General features: G+C 41.4%; 1 protein-coding gene and 1 pseudogene across 1 annotated transcript in view; both read left to right on the top strand.

Annotated features, from left to right (window-relative positions):
• Positions 1-1,942: 1,942 nt before the first annotated feature.
• LOC105983754 lies at positions 1,943-4,281 on the top strand (annotated as a pseudogene).
• A 214-nt stretch (positions 4,282-4,495) lies between these two features.
• Churc1 (churchill domain containing 1) overlaps positions 4,496-15,632 on the top strand; it is a 27,190-nt gene continuing 16,053 nt past the window's right edge. The window contains 3 exon segments of the mRNA XM_013013767.1: positions 4,496-4,696; positions 10,311-10,340; positions 10,342-10,401. Of these exon segments, the coding sequence (XP_012869221.1) occupies positions 4,496-4,696; positions 10,311-10,340; positions 10,342-10,401 (291 nt within the window).

Raw genomic sequence — 15,632 nt, 5'->3', positions numbered from 1 at the left:
GCCAAAATGTGTAGATTTGCATATGAGTATCTACACAGACACTTCAGTGAAAAGTATGATCTTACTAAGAGAAAGCCTAAGAAATTTTTGCCAAGCACCAGTGGCTCATGCCTGTAATTCTAGCTGCTTAGTGTAAGGTCGGCTCCTGGATGGCTAGCAGACTCCACCCTCCTCGCAGCAAAGTCTCCACCTAGTACCTGCGTTACCTAGGCAACTGGAATACCTGGAAGAGGTCACATCTGAATTTGATGTGGCCACACCTTTCTCCACCCATACCTAGATAAGGCCTAGCCCAGGCCCAGATGCCCTCTCTCTGCTCTTTTCTAGCTCTCTCTGCTCTCTCCTCTCTCCTCTCTCTCTGCCCTCTCTCTAGGTTCTTTTCTAGCTCTTCTCTCTCTCTTTTCCAGCTCTCTCTCTTTCCCAGCTCTCTTTCCCAGGCCTTTCCCCACCGTGTGGAGGACCAAGATGGCCTGGTGCCAGCCGGAACGATGAATAAACCTACCCCTTACCTGAATACCACGTGCGTGGTGCTGTTCTTACTTGGCAACCTCTTTTAAAAACCTAACACTTAAGAGGTTAGGATCTGAAGATCACAATTTGAAAGCAGCCCAGGCGAGGCAATCTATTAGACTCCTATTTCCAATTAGCCACCAAAAAACCAGAAGTAGAGGTGTGGCTCTAGTGGTAGAGTGTCAGCCTTGAGCTAAAGGACATACTCAGGCTGCAAGTTCAAGCCCCAAGTATTGGAACCAAAGGGAAGAATAATAATTCTGGTTAATTAAAAAATGATTATATAATAATGTTATGAAGTAAGCCTCCCCTGATTGAAGGGTCAAGACTATATTCTTATCATGAAAGGACTTGACATCACTTAGATCTTCCATTACTCCTTTCAAACCTGTTGCTCTGTGCTGCCTCTGTATTTTTGTACTTGCTCTTCCAATCAGAAAACAAAAAAAAAATCCCCTAAGATCTATTCAATTTTAAATCATCTGCTGATGCGTCAACTTTTCTGGAAAACCTTTGCTAGGCCTGTGTTATCTTCCTTCCCAGGGTAGGATGCCTGCCATGTGTGGGGGCCCTGGGAACATGTTGAAGAGCAGTCACCACACTGTATTGTGGTCACTGGTCTGCCTTAGCCTAGAATGTGAGCCTCTTGAAGGCAGCCATGGAGCAAGTACCTCCAACAGTAATTATGTAAGTTGAATCCCTGAGTTTTTATGTGATCATATTCCTTCTTCTAAATTTAGTTACATTTTGAGCATCATTTTTAGTTTAAAATGAAAAGCTCTCTGGTATACACAGCTCAAGTATTAACTCATGGGTATGGAAGAATTAAGGAACCACATTGGTAGTTAAGTTACCTATTCTTCTTTTACTAAAGTCAACAAATAATTTTTCTTAGTTGAGTTAGTATAATAAAACACTTGAGGATGAGTATGGAAGAGATTTATCTAGCTCACAATTTAGAGATCCAAGAATATGGCTCTAATATCTGTTCAGCTTTGGTGAGGGTATACTGCGAATATTACCACTTAGCAGATGGAATCATTTTCGGGGTATAAGCAAGAGAAAGAGACAGGGAAATAAGAAGAGTAACAGAGGAGATGGGCTTGATCAGAGTATATTATATGAATGTATAAAAATAACACAAGGGAATCCCTTTGTGCAATTAATATATGCTAATCTGAAAAAAAGAGAAATCACATTGTATGCCAGGAAGCAAGAAAGCTGCAGGGACAAGGTTCCTTTTTATAACAACCTACTTTCAGGATCCTATGGGAACTACATTAATCTCTTCTAAAGCGATGCCCCCAGTGACTATCCCAGTTCCAACAGGACCCAACTGTTAAGAATCCCACCATTTTTCAAAATGACTACATTGTGAACCAAGTGTCCATCATGCGACCCTCAAACCCTCAAGCCAAAAAATAACATCACCATGGATCCAATGATCTACAACAGAAATAGAAAGCAGTGTAAAGAAACAATTGAAGTCAGAAAGGTGCTGCTAGACTTCCAGGAAAAAGGTGTGAAAGTGAACTCTAAATTTACAAATCATTTCCTAGAGAGCAATGAGGTGTTAAATCACACAATATTAGGGTACTTTATTCCCCTTACCTTAGGCACAATCTTCCTTCTGGTGTATACAATATGAAGGAAAGGCTTAGCAATAAGTTCTGGAGGAGTTATGGACGCTATTAGAATTAATCTTTTTAAACAAAACTCCTCCTAAAAATTTTTGTTTTACTCCTGAAAATTTAAAACCTTTTAAAAGCAAAGAACTGTAAGAAGGACCCGAGACAGGTAGATTGATTGGCCCAAGACTGGCGCCTGATTTCAATAAGCTTTGAGTGCTCTCATAAGAAGTGTTATCTTTATTCTGAGGAATAGGAATTGTGAGGATTTTAAAGCAGTGACAAAGTGAGATTTACAGTAACTGTTACATTCATGGCTGTTCTACCACATGCCTCAGTTTGCTCCCATTGCCATGTACTTCCTCGTTAGTTCTCCAAGATTTTGTAAAAAGAAACAGGGTTAGGAGTCTATGATTAGCTATTAGCCCAATGCAACTCTTAAGAAGAAGGCTCCCTGCCTTTTTGTGTCTTTAACTTTCCAAGTGCACTTTCTGGAGGAGTCTCACCATTTGCTCCCACTCCAACTCCTGTGGTTTCCCTCCCTAATACATTCTTGTATCCATGTCATCTTAACCTCACACACTTATTCAATCTTTTCAAATACTCACCAACCACCTGTACAAGATCACTGAGGTATGGAGTTCCATATTATCCAGTTCATCCAGATGGGAGAGAGAAAATCGGGTAAGATAAAACCGAGGCTCAGTTTGATAATTAAATCCAGTCCAACCTATGAAAGAATTTGAGAGAATTTCCTTGAAGACTACTACATCAGAGAGTTTTGACATCTGTCATGAATTTTTTATATGGAAATGATCATTTGTATTTGAAAAGAAGGTGGAGAGGCCTGACAAAAATGGCATCAAAGGAAAATGGTGTATAAGCCTGTAAAATGGATGTGTTTGAAAGACTAGAATTTATCATCTGAATAGAGGAAGCAACCCAAGTGTTTCTAAAAGTCTTGAAGAGGAGAATTCAACTTTGGCCTCTGAATTTAACAAAACAAAGTAAAACAAAACCTTTGAATTCTCAAGGACTCCATTCTACCTGTCCTCAGCCAAGCTTACCTATATTTACTGTGTTAACCCCATATTGCTAATCCATTTATCCTAGACAGGTGATACCAGGTAAAGACAATCACAGAGTCTTCTTTCACACTTTCCTTGAGTCGGAAGAAAGACTAACACATATCTTTAAAGAACAGCTGATCCTCCTTCCCTCCATCTGCAAAACTGGTCTGACAATGTTACCATGAGGGCTCTACAAACTCCTCCTGTTAAACCATAGACTGGAAAGGATAGACAGAATGTGCAATGCATCTTCCTAGTTTCAGCTTTGGGCATCATAAAAAGAAAAAAGGTAATAGAAAGAGGGTATTGAAAGGAGATTTATCTCATGGCTGGCAGAAGCTGGAATCTACAGCTTCCAGAGGCAGGTGGGTAAGGTATGGTGAGGGCAGGTGCACATTGAGCAAGCTGCTGGTGATGTCCATTGCCCTGACCCCTTGAGCCAGCACTTGAAATAGATGCGATAATAAATCATCATGTTACCACTATCAAACCAGGAGGAATCCAAAACCATAATGGCATTCTCTGCCTTGAGGGCCAGCAGCTCAGTTCAGGGAAGGCAGGTACCCACTGGCATTAAATGCAAGTGCACCACCAGAGTATTTTCCCTAACTTCACAGTTATCAGCATGAAAAAAACTTTCAGATTTCTTGCGTCAATTCCCATTTGATGGGTGCTACCTTATTGCTTTTTCTTCTGACCCAGCATTTCTTGAAGCCTTCATATATTGAGCTGTCAGGCAGCAGAGGACTTACTGCAGGGATAGGAGTGGGAGATACTGTGTCTAAAGGGAATGACCAGGGGCCAGTCAGCATCTGAGACTGGCTCTTTGAATGCATTTTAGTCCTGCTGCACCTTATCAAGGTAGCAGGCAATGGAAGCACCTGAACCCAAAACACAGCCTCTGCATAGACAACTGTTTGCATGTCATCATGGGTTCCTATGCCTGCCTCCAGGATGTGACTCATTCTCCTCTCTATGAGGCAAATCGTGAGCCAGTGACCCCCCAACCCACTGTCTCCTCTAGGGGACTATTTTCTCTGCATCATTCAACTTCACACTGGATGCTTATGTAATACACACTGAGGTGTGATAAAATGGTCCTGTCACAACCAAGGGCTGTTCTTATGCAAACACATCCTGGTCATCCTGGTCGCTGCAGTGTCAGGCCAGCTCTGTCTTCCAGGTGACCTGTGGAGCATCAGCCACATTGTAGCACTTCTACTTTGAGGATGACTTACACTAGCCTAAGGGTGTTTCCTCTGAGATGCTACAAGACAGTCAGACAGCATGGGTAATCCCTTTAGGGATCCTCTCAGCAGCTTCCTAAAACACTGGCTGCTGGTATACCTGTGGTTCCTGAAAGAACACAGCACAAGGGCCCCAGAGGAGCTTCTTCCAGTACTTAGACTAACTGCAGCAGCTATGCACCAGAAAATACAGCTTCAGGTTGAAAACTATCTGTTTCTCAAGTACATCAGTGAGGACATGGTGGCTCTGTGACATCTTTCTTTGTGGTATACAAGATGGTGACAACTATGGTGGTTGCTGCACTTGACAATACATCAGAGGAGCTTCAAGAGGTCTTTGAGAACTTCTGTGACATCTTCCATCATGATCTCCTGCACATCAGTGTCCAGTTTCCTTGATCATCTTCTAGCACCAACTAGTTCAAAGGCACAATTAGAGTTGGGTGCTGGTGGCTCATACCTGTAATCCTAGTTACTCAGGAGGCTGAGATCTAAGGATTGCAGTTTGAAGCCAGCCTGGGCAGGAAAGTCCATGAGGCTTTTATGTCCAACTAACCACTAAAAAGCAAGAAGTGGATATGTGGTTCAAGCAGTAGAATATTACTAGCTTTGAGAAAAAAATCTTAAGATCAGCACCCAAGGCCTGAGGACAAGTGCCAGGAGTGATGCACGAGCGTGCGTGCGCATGTGCACACGCACACACACACGCACACGCACATACACATACAATTAAATTATATATGGAGGGCAGACAGAGGCAGTGTGAGTGTTGCTGGGTCAGCTTCCCTTCAGTGTTTGGTCTTACGTGGTAGCTCATATGATGACAAGCAGGTGTCAGTCATGGAGTGATCCAACACTTGTGAAGATCATCCTATCAGGTTTGGTGGCTGGGATTCTGACCTGCTCAAGTTTGAGATACAGGCAGGCTTTACTGTGGTGCCCCATATGCATACCTTGAGACACCTTGCTGACTTCACCTTTCCCATTGCCAGCTCTGGGCAGAAAACTAATTCAAAAGTATTTCCTCATTTGACACTGTGGCACACAGGTGCCTTCCCACAGCTAGTTTGTCTAGCTTTCACCCTCTCACTCAAGCAAAAGTTGCTAGCTGCCAGTTGTGTGCGTTCCAGGCTAGTATGTCTCAAGTGGACAGACTTAATATGCTACTGTTTCGTGGGACTTGTTCTAAAAAAAAATTACATACAATACTGCTAGATGATTTCAAAGTCTACCTGTCTTTTCCCTGTGGGAATACCCTGCGTTGCTTAAGTCCCTTTCATTTTGATTTAGGATTTTATTGTTGGAAAGATCAAAGCAATATAACTTTATGCTATCCATGTCACTTCTTTGGAATAGAGTCTGCAGTCTGAAGCAGGTACTCATGAGAACCACGTACAATGCTTTCCTGGTACTCAACAAACTGGAATATCTTTGCAAGAAAAAAAATAATCTTGGTAGTTCCTGACTGTAAGTAAATAGGTAGTTATAAATTAATGTATGTTCTTTTTCCCATTAATAAAGAAAAGATTCAAACCGAACTCTTTCAGAGTAAGGGTGGTACTGGGGTTTGAACTCAGGGCTGTGCTTGCCAGATGAGTACTTCACCACTTGAGCCATCTTCCATTTTGCTTTAGATTTTGTGTGTGTGTGTAGGGGGGGGGTCATGGGGCTTGAACTCTGAACTTGGGCGCTGTTCCTTTGCTCTTCAGCTCAAGGCAAGCGGTCTACACCTTGAGCAACAGCTTCACTTCTGTTTATGTGGTACTGAGGAATCAAACCCAGTTCTTCATGCATTCTAGGCAAGCACTCTATCACTAAGTTACATTCCCTATGCTAGAAATCTTTGTAACATTTCCTTTTGTATGATACACAGAAATGAGAGTAAAAGTAGAATTTCACAGTTTTTAAATTCTTGGAAACTATAAATTACTTATGAGAAAATAGATTTTTCTAGGTGCTAATATACTGCTTTGTAGCTTCTGTTTTTCTTCCTTCCACTGGTCACTCTCAGATACATTTATATTTATTCCTATTATTATATTCACACGTGAACTTCTGGTCCTGTTTGTCTCCCAAACCACCAAATCTCATTTGCTGTCTCTCTTTCTAAATATGGCTAGATTTGAATGGAGAACCTTTAATAAATATCTCTTCCATGTTATCTTCTGTGCCCAGGAATAGGTGACTTTTTTCACCTGCTCACTTTAATAACAAGATATTGAGAAGTTAAAAAGATACTTGTGTTAGGTTTTTAAAAAGAGGTAGCCGAGTAAGAACTGCACCACACACGTGGTATTCAGGTAAAGGGTCGGTTTATTCAGTAGACTGCTGGGATCAGGCAAGGTTGGCACTCCACGCGGCTAGCAAAAGAGAGTGTCTGGCCCCGGGTTAGGCCTTATATAGGGTAGGGGGCAGGGAAAGGGGTGTCCAGGTAAAGGGAAGTGGATCAGGTGGGAGAAAGGTGTGGCCACATCAGATTAAGATGTGATCTCAGCGGATGCAGATGTGACCTCTTCCAGGTGTCCCAGTTGCCTAGGTAACGCAGGTACTGGGCGAGGTCTGTTCGCCATCTAGGAATGGACCTTTACAACTTGTAAATATTTAGATTGTATCAGAACATGAAAACAGTTATACCAAATGACATGCTTTTTGAGATCTGTGACTGTATAGTGTTATTTTAATTGAATTTTGTTTTCCTCATGTATGTTCTCTATTAATGAGGCCAAAAGCTGTACATCTCCCCCTGGTGGTTCTGGTTAATGTCTGTTTTTTATATCTCCAATTTCTTCTAGTTTCAATCGGTTCCAATTAAATGCTGCTGAAATAATTAATCCTCAGCATCAACTCTGGCACTGCACTACTGCTCAGTTCTTTGATGGCTCTTACCACCTGTAGAATAAAATCCAAACACTTGAAATTCCTATAGACTCTGTGCTGAAACTATATGTTCTAGCTTGGCAACAGTGGCTCATGCCTGTAATTCTAGCTACTCAGGAGGCTGAGATCTGAGAATTGTGGTTTGAAGCCAGCCCAGGCAGGAAAGTCTGTGAGACTTTTATCTCCAATAAACTACTCAGAAAATCTGGAAGTGGTGCTGTGACTCAAATGGTAGAGTGCAAGCCTTGAGCACAAAGAAGTGCAGGGACAGTGCCCAGGCCTTGGGTTCAAGTCCCAAGACTGGGTAAAACAACAACAACAACAATATATTCTTCAAGTCTCAAATTCTACTTTCTCAATGCCCCTCTTGGGAGTAGTCTTCACATTTGGGGCTTGTATAGGTAATTTTCCAGTAATTAATTATGGGTGTGTGTACTCATTTTATGTCTCAGAATGTTTTTCAAGAATCTGGAGAGTAAGAAACGTAATGTCTTCTCATGTTCCTGTCACCTTGCAGTTTCTTGCACACATCAAACACATTCAATAAATATCAAAGCTGGGTGTGGTGGTAAATGCCTATAAAACCAGCTCTTTGGGGTTGTTGTTAGAGGCCAGCTCAGAAAAGTTAAAACCCATCTCAACAAATAAGCCTGCATGGTAGTGCATGCTTCTGTATTTACACATGAGACATAAGTAGAAAACTTGAGGTCCCAGTCTGGCAAAAAGCACAAGAATTTATCTGAAATATAACTAAGAAAAAAAATGGTCTTAAGTGATAAAGTGCCTGCCTAGTAAGAATGAGGCCCTGAATCCGAGCTCCATACTCCAGATAGATAGATAGATAGATAGATTGATAGATAGATAGATAGATATTGTAGATATTATAGATATAGGTAGAATATATAATATATAATAGATACAAACTTAAAAGTTGTCACTGCCAAGAAAGAATTTAAAGGTGGGTTGAGAGAGTGAATTGTATAGATCAGCCCTGTCCAGCAGAAAGGTGCCTATTTGTAAGTTTAGCTATATGTATAATGTTAAATTTTCTAGTAGTCACATGTTTAAAAGGTGAACATTGTAATAATACATTTTATTTAGCCTAATTTATTAAAATATTTCAACACTAATTGTATAAACATATTGAGATATTTCACACTTTTTGCAATGACCAGCTCAAGGCTAGCGCTCTACCACTTGAGCCACAGCACCACTTCTGGCTTTTTCTGCTTATGTGGCGCTGAGGAATCAAACCCAGGGCTTTATGCATGCACTTAAGGCGAACACTCTACCACTAGGCCACATTCCCAGCCCTGAGACATACTTCTTCACCAATCTTATAATTTGTAATTTTATCAAATTAGAACCTGAACAAGATACTTTAACAGGTTGAAAATGCCATGCAAATAGAAGTGTTACAATTTTTCCAAGAATAAAGAAAACCTCATGACATTAGTTGGAGCATTGTTTTTTTTTATTGTGAAAATACTGTACAGAGAGGTTACAATTACATGGGTAAGATAATAAGCACATTTCATATCAAGCATTGTAGCCTCCTCCTTTGTTTATCCTCTCCCCTCCTCCCCCCTTGTCCCTCCCACCAAAGTTGTAAAGTTCGTTTTTCAACATAAGGAAGTGTACATCTCATTGTTGCAATGGGTCCTCCTGTATCCCTGTTTTAACAATTTGTTTTTTCCCTTCCCCTCCTGTATCCCTGTTTTAACAATTTGTTTTTTCCCTTCCCCTCCACATATACCAACATCATATATAGTGAAAGCAGGGGGAGGGACATACAAGGCAACAAAGACATAATCTTATAAATATGTTAGAAACAATCTGGAACATTGTTTCTTAGTATACTTGTGATTTTCAGTAACCATTGTAGGTCTTTACCAGATGTTAAGATATGAAAGGCTATGCAGATGCTCCATTGGAGATATATTTGCATACTAGAAAATCCAATTAAACCAGCTTGCTCCAAAAATGGTTATTAATCTTTTTAAAAATAGACTCTGGAGCCGAATTCAGGTTAATTATATCATTGTGAATAATAAGTTGCTTTTAATACAGAAGGAAAGAGCCAGGGCGCCCATCACAAGCATTTTGAGATCCAAAAGATCAGGAAATAATACAGGGATAATTTGACCTGTCCTATTTATGTCACCACTGCTGTAGTTCTGTGACACAAAGGCAGAAACACACTTCCCTTCTTTGTATACTCCAGGGGCTCCAGATGGCCATTTAATAGTAACATTTTTATATGTTCTTTTCAGGAGATTCTTTGCAGAGTTCCAAGAGCCTCTCCTATGTATAATTTGTGTTTATCCATCTGCCGAGTTCTTTACCACTCTTCATCCTTAAGAAATGGCACAGCAATGGGCTGGGAATGTGGCTTAATGGTAAGAGGGCTTGCCTAGCATGCATGAAGCCCTAGGTTCGATTCCTCAGCACCACATAAACAGAAAAGGCCAGAAGTGGCGCTGTGGTTCAAGTGGTAGAGTGCTAGCCTTGCGCAAAAGTAGCTCAGGTACAGTGCCTGAGTTCAAGTACCAGGACTGCCCCCCCCCCCAAAGAAAAAGGAAGAAAAAGAAATGGCACAGCAAATTACCTAAAGTATTTTCGTTTCAGTTTTTCAGAGTAAGTTGAGTCATGGAGAAATAACTTCCTTTCTAGTGTTTTGTGATCCATCTGTCAGTTTACTCTCAGGAAAGGATCTATTCAATAGTGCCTTTAGTCCAGGTCTCTTCCCCTCCTCCCCCCCACCCCCTCCCCGTCCCCAACGCTGCCTCTCTCTGTTCCCACACGTCTGCCAGTCCTGGGACCTTTTCCCTCTTAAGACCTTGCCCATCCTTGATGTCCTGGAGATCCCGGTGAGCCCATCCCTAGCAACAGTTGCTAGGGGCGGAGATAATCAAATCAAGTCCTGACGCCAAATATCCAAATGCGCATGCGGCAAGCAAAGTCTCAGATCTCTCGAGATTTCGCCTTCCCGGAAGCTCTGGAGGACGGTTCGTGGTAAAAGGCGTCGCGATGTGTGGGGACTGTGTCGAGAAGGAATATCCTAACCGGGTGAGCAAGTGGGCACGTAGAACTCCCGTTGTAGGGCCATAGCCGGCCCTTAAAACTCCCCATACCATCGCCGGTCTTGCCAGAGCCGCACGGCTCTGCAATGACCCGGTAGCGGTATCCAGACACCGGTCATCGGGGCGGCCTGCGGGACTGCCTGGGGCGCTCCGCCCCCGAGGCCCCGCCCTGGCCGCTGACGTCAGCCGGCACTCCCAGTCTCTGGAGCTTGAGGGGACCGCAGAGGAGAAAGCTCGCCACTGTGACTGTCACCACCAACCCAGGTGGACACTAGTCCTCTATCCCCCTTCCCAGACACCCATGTCATCCTCCACCTCGATTGTTGACGCTAGGTTCTCTTACTGAATTACAGAGCGAGAACTGCTTCTGAGATCGTCCGTTTTGACTCAGTTCCCATCCAGAGATGGGAAATCAGTTATCCAAGTTCACATTCTAGATAAACTAGGATTCAGATTTCCAGGCCATTACTTTTTTTTTTCTTAATCTACCTCTAAGACCTAGTAGGCTTCCAGTATTGTCTTTTCTCCTATATTCAATGTACACCTAACGTGTGTATAGATTATGTAACTAACGAGGAGAGTATGTAGCTAATAGAAGTGAAAAATAGGGCTGTTTTTAAATGCTGTTTCAGTTTAGAGAAAGGGAAGGGTGATAGAGAAATAGGACCACAATGTTTTTCCTCCAGAAAAGCTGGGATTCGGCTGGGACTTGAAGAGTAGCTGTAATTACGGTAGAAAAGAGGGAAAGCAAGTTGGGAGCTGGGGAAAAGAACAACAAGCAGTTCTCATTTTGGTAAAAAAAATATATATATATATATATATATATATATACACACACATATACATACACACACACACACACACACATATATGTATGTATATGTATATATGTTCCTGGAGGTGTATGTAAGCATGTCCATAAACTACTTGGGATGTTGAGGCAGGAGAATAGTGAGTTTGAGGCCAATCTGGGAAAAGTTAGTGAGACCCTATCTCGAAAAGATGGTACACTCATGTAACTGTAATCCCTCTGTACAGTATCTTTACATTAAAATATTTTTTTAAAAAGATAGTACAACTGAGAAGGGCTGTGGACATAGGTCAAATAGTAGAGCAGTTACCTAGCATATGCAAGACCTGGGGAAGGGGAGAATATTCATAATGACATTATTTGTAATAGTGTTACCAGAGAGCACAGCTGTCTACCTCTGTTCTTATATCCAACAAGGAAAGAAAAATGTAGAGAAAGTGATAGGAAAGCTTATTAGGAATATGTCACATCTGGCCACTCACCTCTGTATGTTCAACAGAGACATGATGAAGGATAGAGAAAGAATATTTACTATGTGGCAAGGGCATGCCACAGGAAGAAGACAATTTATTACATCTTCAGCTGTGTTTAGGGTACTGAGGAAATGGGTAGAGGAAGAATTAGAGGCAGAGGGTAAAGGTATACATGAAGAGTCCTAGTTGCAGGTGTGGGCTGGTTGGCGATTATCTCAGTTCTAGTTCTCCCAAGTTCCAGAGAACTTCCCACTGTCTTCACTTGAGGAGATAAGATGATTCCTCTTGCTCCAGGGTGAAGCCTCATCATTATTAGTAATTGTCTTCATTTGGAAGTAGTCTGTCTTGTAAGCTTCTGCTGTTCCTTAAGTGTCATTTCACTCCTTGTTATAAAGATGTTATTGATCAGTCCTGTCTTAGCTGGAATCCAGGGTAATTGCAAAGTGACTGTAGAAAGAATGGCTTAAAAAAAATCAATGTAAAAAACTGAGGTAGAGATGCCAGGTTTTTCTTCTGTTTTTAGTTAATTTGTAGGTTCAGTTTAGAAGTCCGTGCTTTTCAGCAAAAACAGATTTTGTACCTGTTTAAAAAATACATATTCAGGAGGTTGTAAGAAGGTTGCTTCAAGAGTGAGAATGATAGCATTAGCATTAGCTTTTGTGATACTTTGGAGTACTTACTGAGTTTGCCCATGAGACACTGCTATCGCTAGGTACAGCCTACAGGACTTGAGGTTCCTTATGAATCACGAGGTTTTAGTTATAGCAGTGTTTTCTGTCAGAGCCCTTGTGATCTCTTCTATAATTACTGGAACATTTTTTTCCCTTAAGAACTGGAGGCCCTGCACAGGGCACACTCATGTCTCAAGCCTATAAACCTCGCTACTCAAGAGGCTCTGAGATCTGAGGCTCAAGGTTCGAAGCTGGCCTTCCCAGAAAAATCCCATGAGACTTTTACTTCCAATTAGCCACTCAAAAGCTGGAAGTGGAGCTGTGGCTCAAAGTGGTAGAGTGCTAGTCTTGAGCAAAATAGCTCAGGGACAGCACCCAAGCCCTGAGTTCAAGCCACACAACAAACAAAACTGGTGGCCTTAAAGAATTTCCATTTTAGGTGTTCTTTGCGTATCCCCATCATTCATGGCTAGCTTCTACTTAAGAATATTAGACTGGAAAAGTTAACTATCATATACATCCACAGAATGGAACATCTCAGAAGAATAAGTAGTAAAAGTGACTAAGAGTTGTAGATCTCAACCTGGAATGATTTTGCCTTCTTGCCTCCCAGGAACATCATACAATAACTGAAGCTTTATTTATTTATTCATTTATTTTTGTCGGTCGTGGAGCTTGAACTCTGGGCCTGGAGCTGTCTCTGTGCTCTTTAGCTGAAGGCAAGCATTCTACCATTTGAGCCACAGTGCCACTTCCGCTTTTCTGGTGGTTAATTGGAAATAAGAGGCTCACCAACTTTCCTGCCTGGGCTGACTTTGAACCCTGATCCTCAGATCTCAGCCTCCTGAGTAGCTAGGTTTATGCGTGTGAGCCACGGGCACCTGGCTTTTTTTTTTTGTACTAGGGTTTGAACTCAGTACCTGTCCACACACTGCACCACTTGAAATGTTCATTCCACCAGCCCTTGTGTTGGTTATTTTATTTTTTGCTGGGTGCTGTCCCTGGCCACTTGAGCCATAGCGCCACCTCCAGCTTTTTCTATGATTAATTGGAGCTAAGGGTCTCGCAGATTTACTTGCCTAGCCTGGCTTCAAACTGACTGCGATCCTCAGATCTCAGCCTCCTGAATAGCTAGGATTACTGGCATGAGCCACAGGTTCCCAGCTTGATTATTTGTTTATTGGGCCAGACTTGGGGCTTGAGCTTAGGGCCTAGGTACTGTACTTGAGCTTCTTTTGTAAAAGTTAGCACTCTACCACTTGAACCACAGCTTCACTTCTGGCTTAGGGGAGTAGCTTATTGACAATAAGTCTTATAGACATCTGGGCTGACTTTGAACTGCAGTCCTTAAATCTCACTATCCTTCAGAGCTGAGATTACAGGTATAAATCACCAGCACCCATCTTATGTTGGTTATTTTTTTGAGATAGAGTCTTGCCTTATGCCTAGGCCACTGTCGAGTGCAATGCTGTATGTACTTACCCATGTTGCAGGTATATGCCTCTACAAGTGACAGGTGGTTAAGATGAAGTCTTGCAAACTACAAAATCCTATTATCTCCAACTCCCAAGTAGCTAGATTACAGGCTTGAGCTACTCTGGTGCACTACTCCTTACAGATAATGGCTAGAGGCCAGATGCTTACCATACAGCCACCATAACAAGGAATTGTGTGCTCCAGGGTTTGTAATGATGAAGAATCCTGAAAATAAATCTATTATACACAACAACGTGAAATCTTACAAGTGGAAGGTTGGTTTAAAGTAAAATCAAAAACTAAAAAAAACCTGTAAAAATGGTCAAAATACATTTATAATTTACTGTGGTAAAACTATAAAGAAAAGCAAGCAGTTTTGTAAGTCATGATGCTGACTACTAAAGACATGGTATGATCAAGAGTAGTCAAATGAGAGGAAGGCTTTCTTGACTTCGCTGGGGATTCTAGAAACATTTTTATGACTAATAATGTCCATGGCACATTGCATGACAGAGGTAAAAGTTCCCAGAGGTTATCAAAGAAACGAGGTTGAATTTGTAACTGGAGTCAGTTGAAAGAATAAAAGTCATATTGAAAAGTTTAGCTTTTATGCTCTGTAAGCTATGGGCAATCCTGAAAATAATTAGGAATAGAGAAATGACACTGAAATCTGTTAGGAAAAATGAGTCTTAGCTGTAAGTTAGGATGATGAGACGGACAGATTGTAAAGGAGCGTCCCATGGTATGACAGTGGTATAGGCCTGTGACAAGTCCTGACTTCAAGAAGGGATGACTTGGACTTGATTGATCTAATGAGTAGAGAAGAAATGAAAAGCTGTAGATGGTATAGAGTTTTCAGTGTAGGTAACTGGGAAGTTGCAAGTGTCATTACAGAACTAGGAGGAACAAATGGCCAAATTGTTTTTTATCAGGCATCATTTGAGATTAAAAATGTAACAACTGCTCTTGAGGTATGAGATTCAGACAGATTAGCCAAATAAAGGGTTCAGAATTGAAAAAATGTGTGAGCTGAAGAAAAGAACATAAGGAATGAAAGACTATATGACAAAAAATAAATTAACTAGCCAACCTGGGCTACATAATGAGTTTAAGGCAGTACTGGACAGTAGTGAGATGCTATCTCAATCCTTACCATCCAGAAAAAGAATAAATTCACTAGGAAATGAAAATTTCAATGGAAAAGGAGTAAAGTATTTGAGGTGATTGGAAAGCCAGGGTAATAATGCCTTTCTGACGCACTTTTGTTGCTTTTATCTGTTCTGAAATAATTAAAGGCTGCCATGAGGAAGAAGTAATTTTTTGTATTTAGAAAGGCTTATTTAGAAATAACTAGTGGGTGGATATTACGAGTTTGTGGACTTTGAATCCAAATAAGGAACTTTCGAACAGATGTTCAAAGATGAGATGAGACCCTTTTTCAGGGAACTGAGTCCCCTTCTGTAGAGAATATGTAGAGTCTCATAATTAATTTCCAAATTTGATTGGGAATTTTTCCCCCAGTTAACTGAGGTTCTTTGATATCTGAAGTCTGATTTTTTTTTTCTTGCTAGTCCTGGGATTTGAACTCGAGAGCCTGGGCACTGACCCTCAGTTTCTTTTACTCTAGGCTACACTCTACCACTCTACCACAACACCACTCCCAGCTCTTTTGTTTATGTGGTACCAAGGAATCGAACCCAGGGCTTCATGCATGCTAGGCAAGCACTCTACTGCTAAGCCACATTCCCAGATCAGTCTGATGTATTTTTTTTTTTTTTTTGTCTGT

The sequence above is a fragment of the Dipodomys ordii genome, unplaced genomic scaffold (assembly GCF_000151885.1).
Source record: "Dipodomys ordii isolate 6190 unplaced genomic scaffold, Dord_2.0 Scaffold2, whole genome shotgun sequence".
NCBI classification, from domain to species: domain Eukaryota; kingdom Metazoa; phylum Chordata; class Mammalia; order Rodentia; family Heteromyidae; genus Dipodomys; species Dipodomys ordii.
Note: the sequence above shows the minus strand (reverse complement) of the source record. Positions and strands in the feature narration are given on the sequence as shown.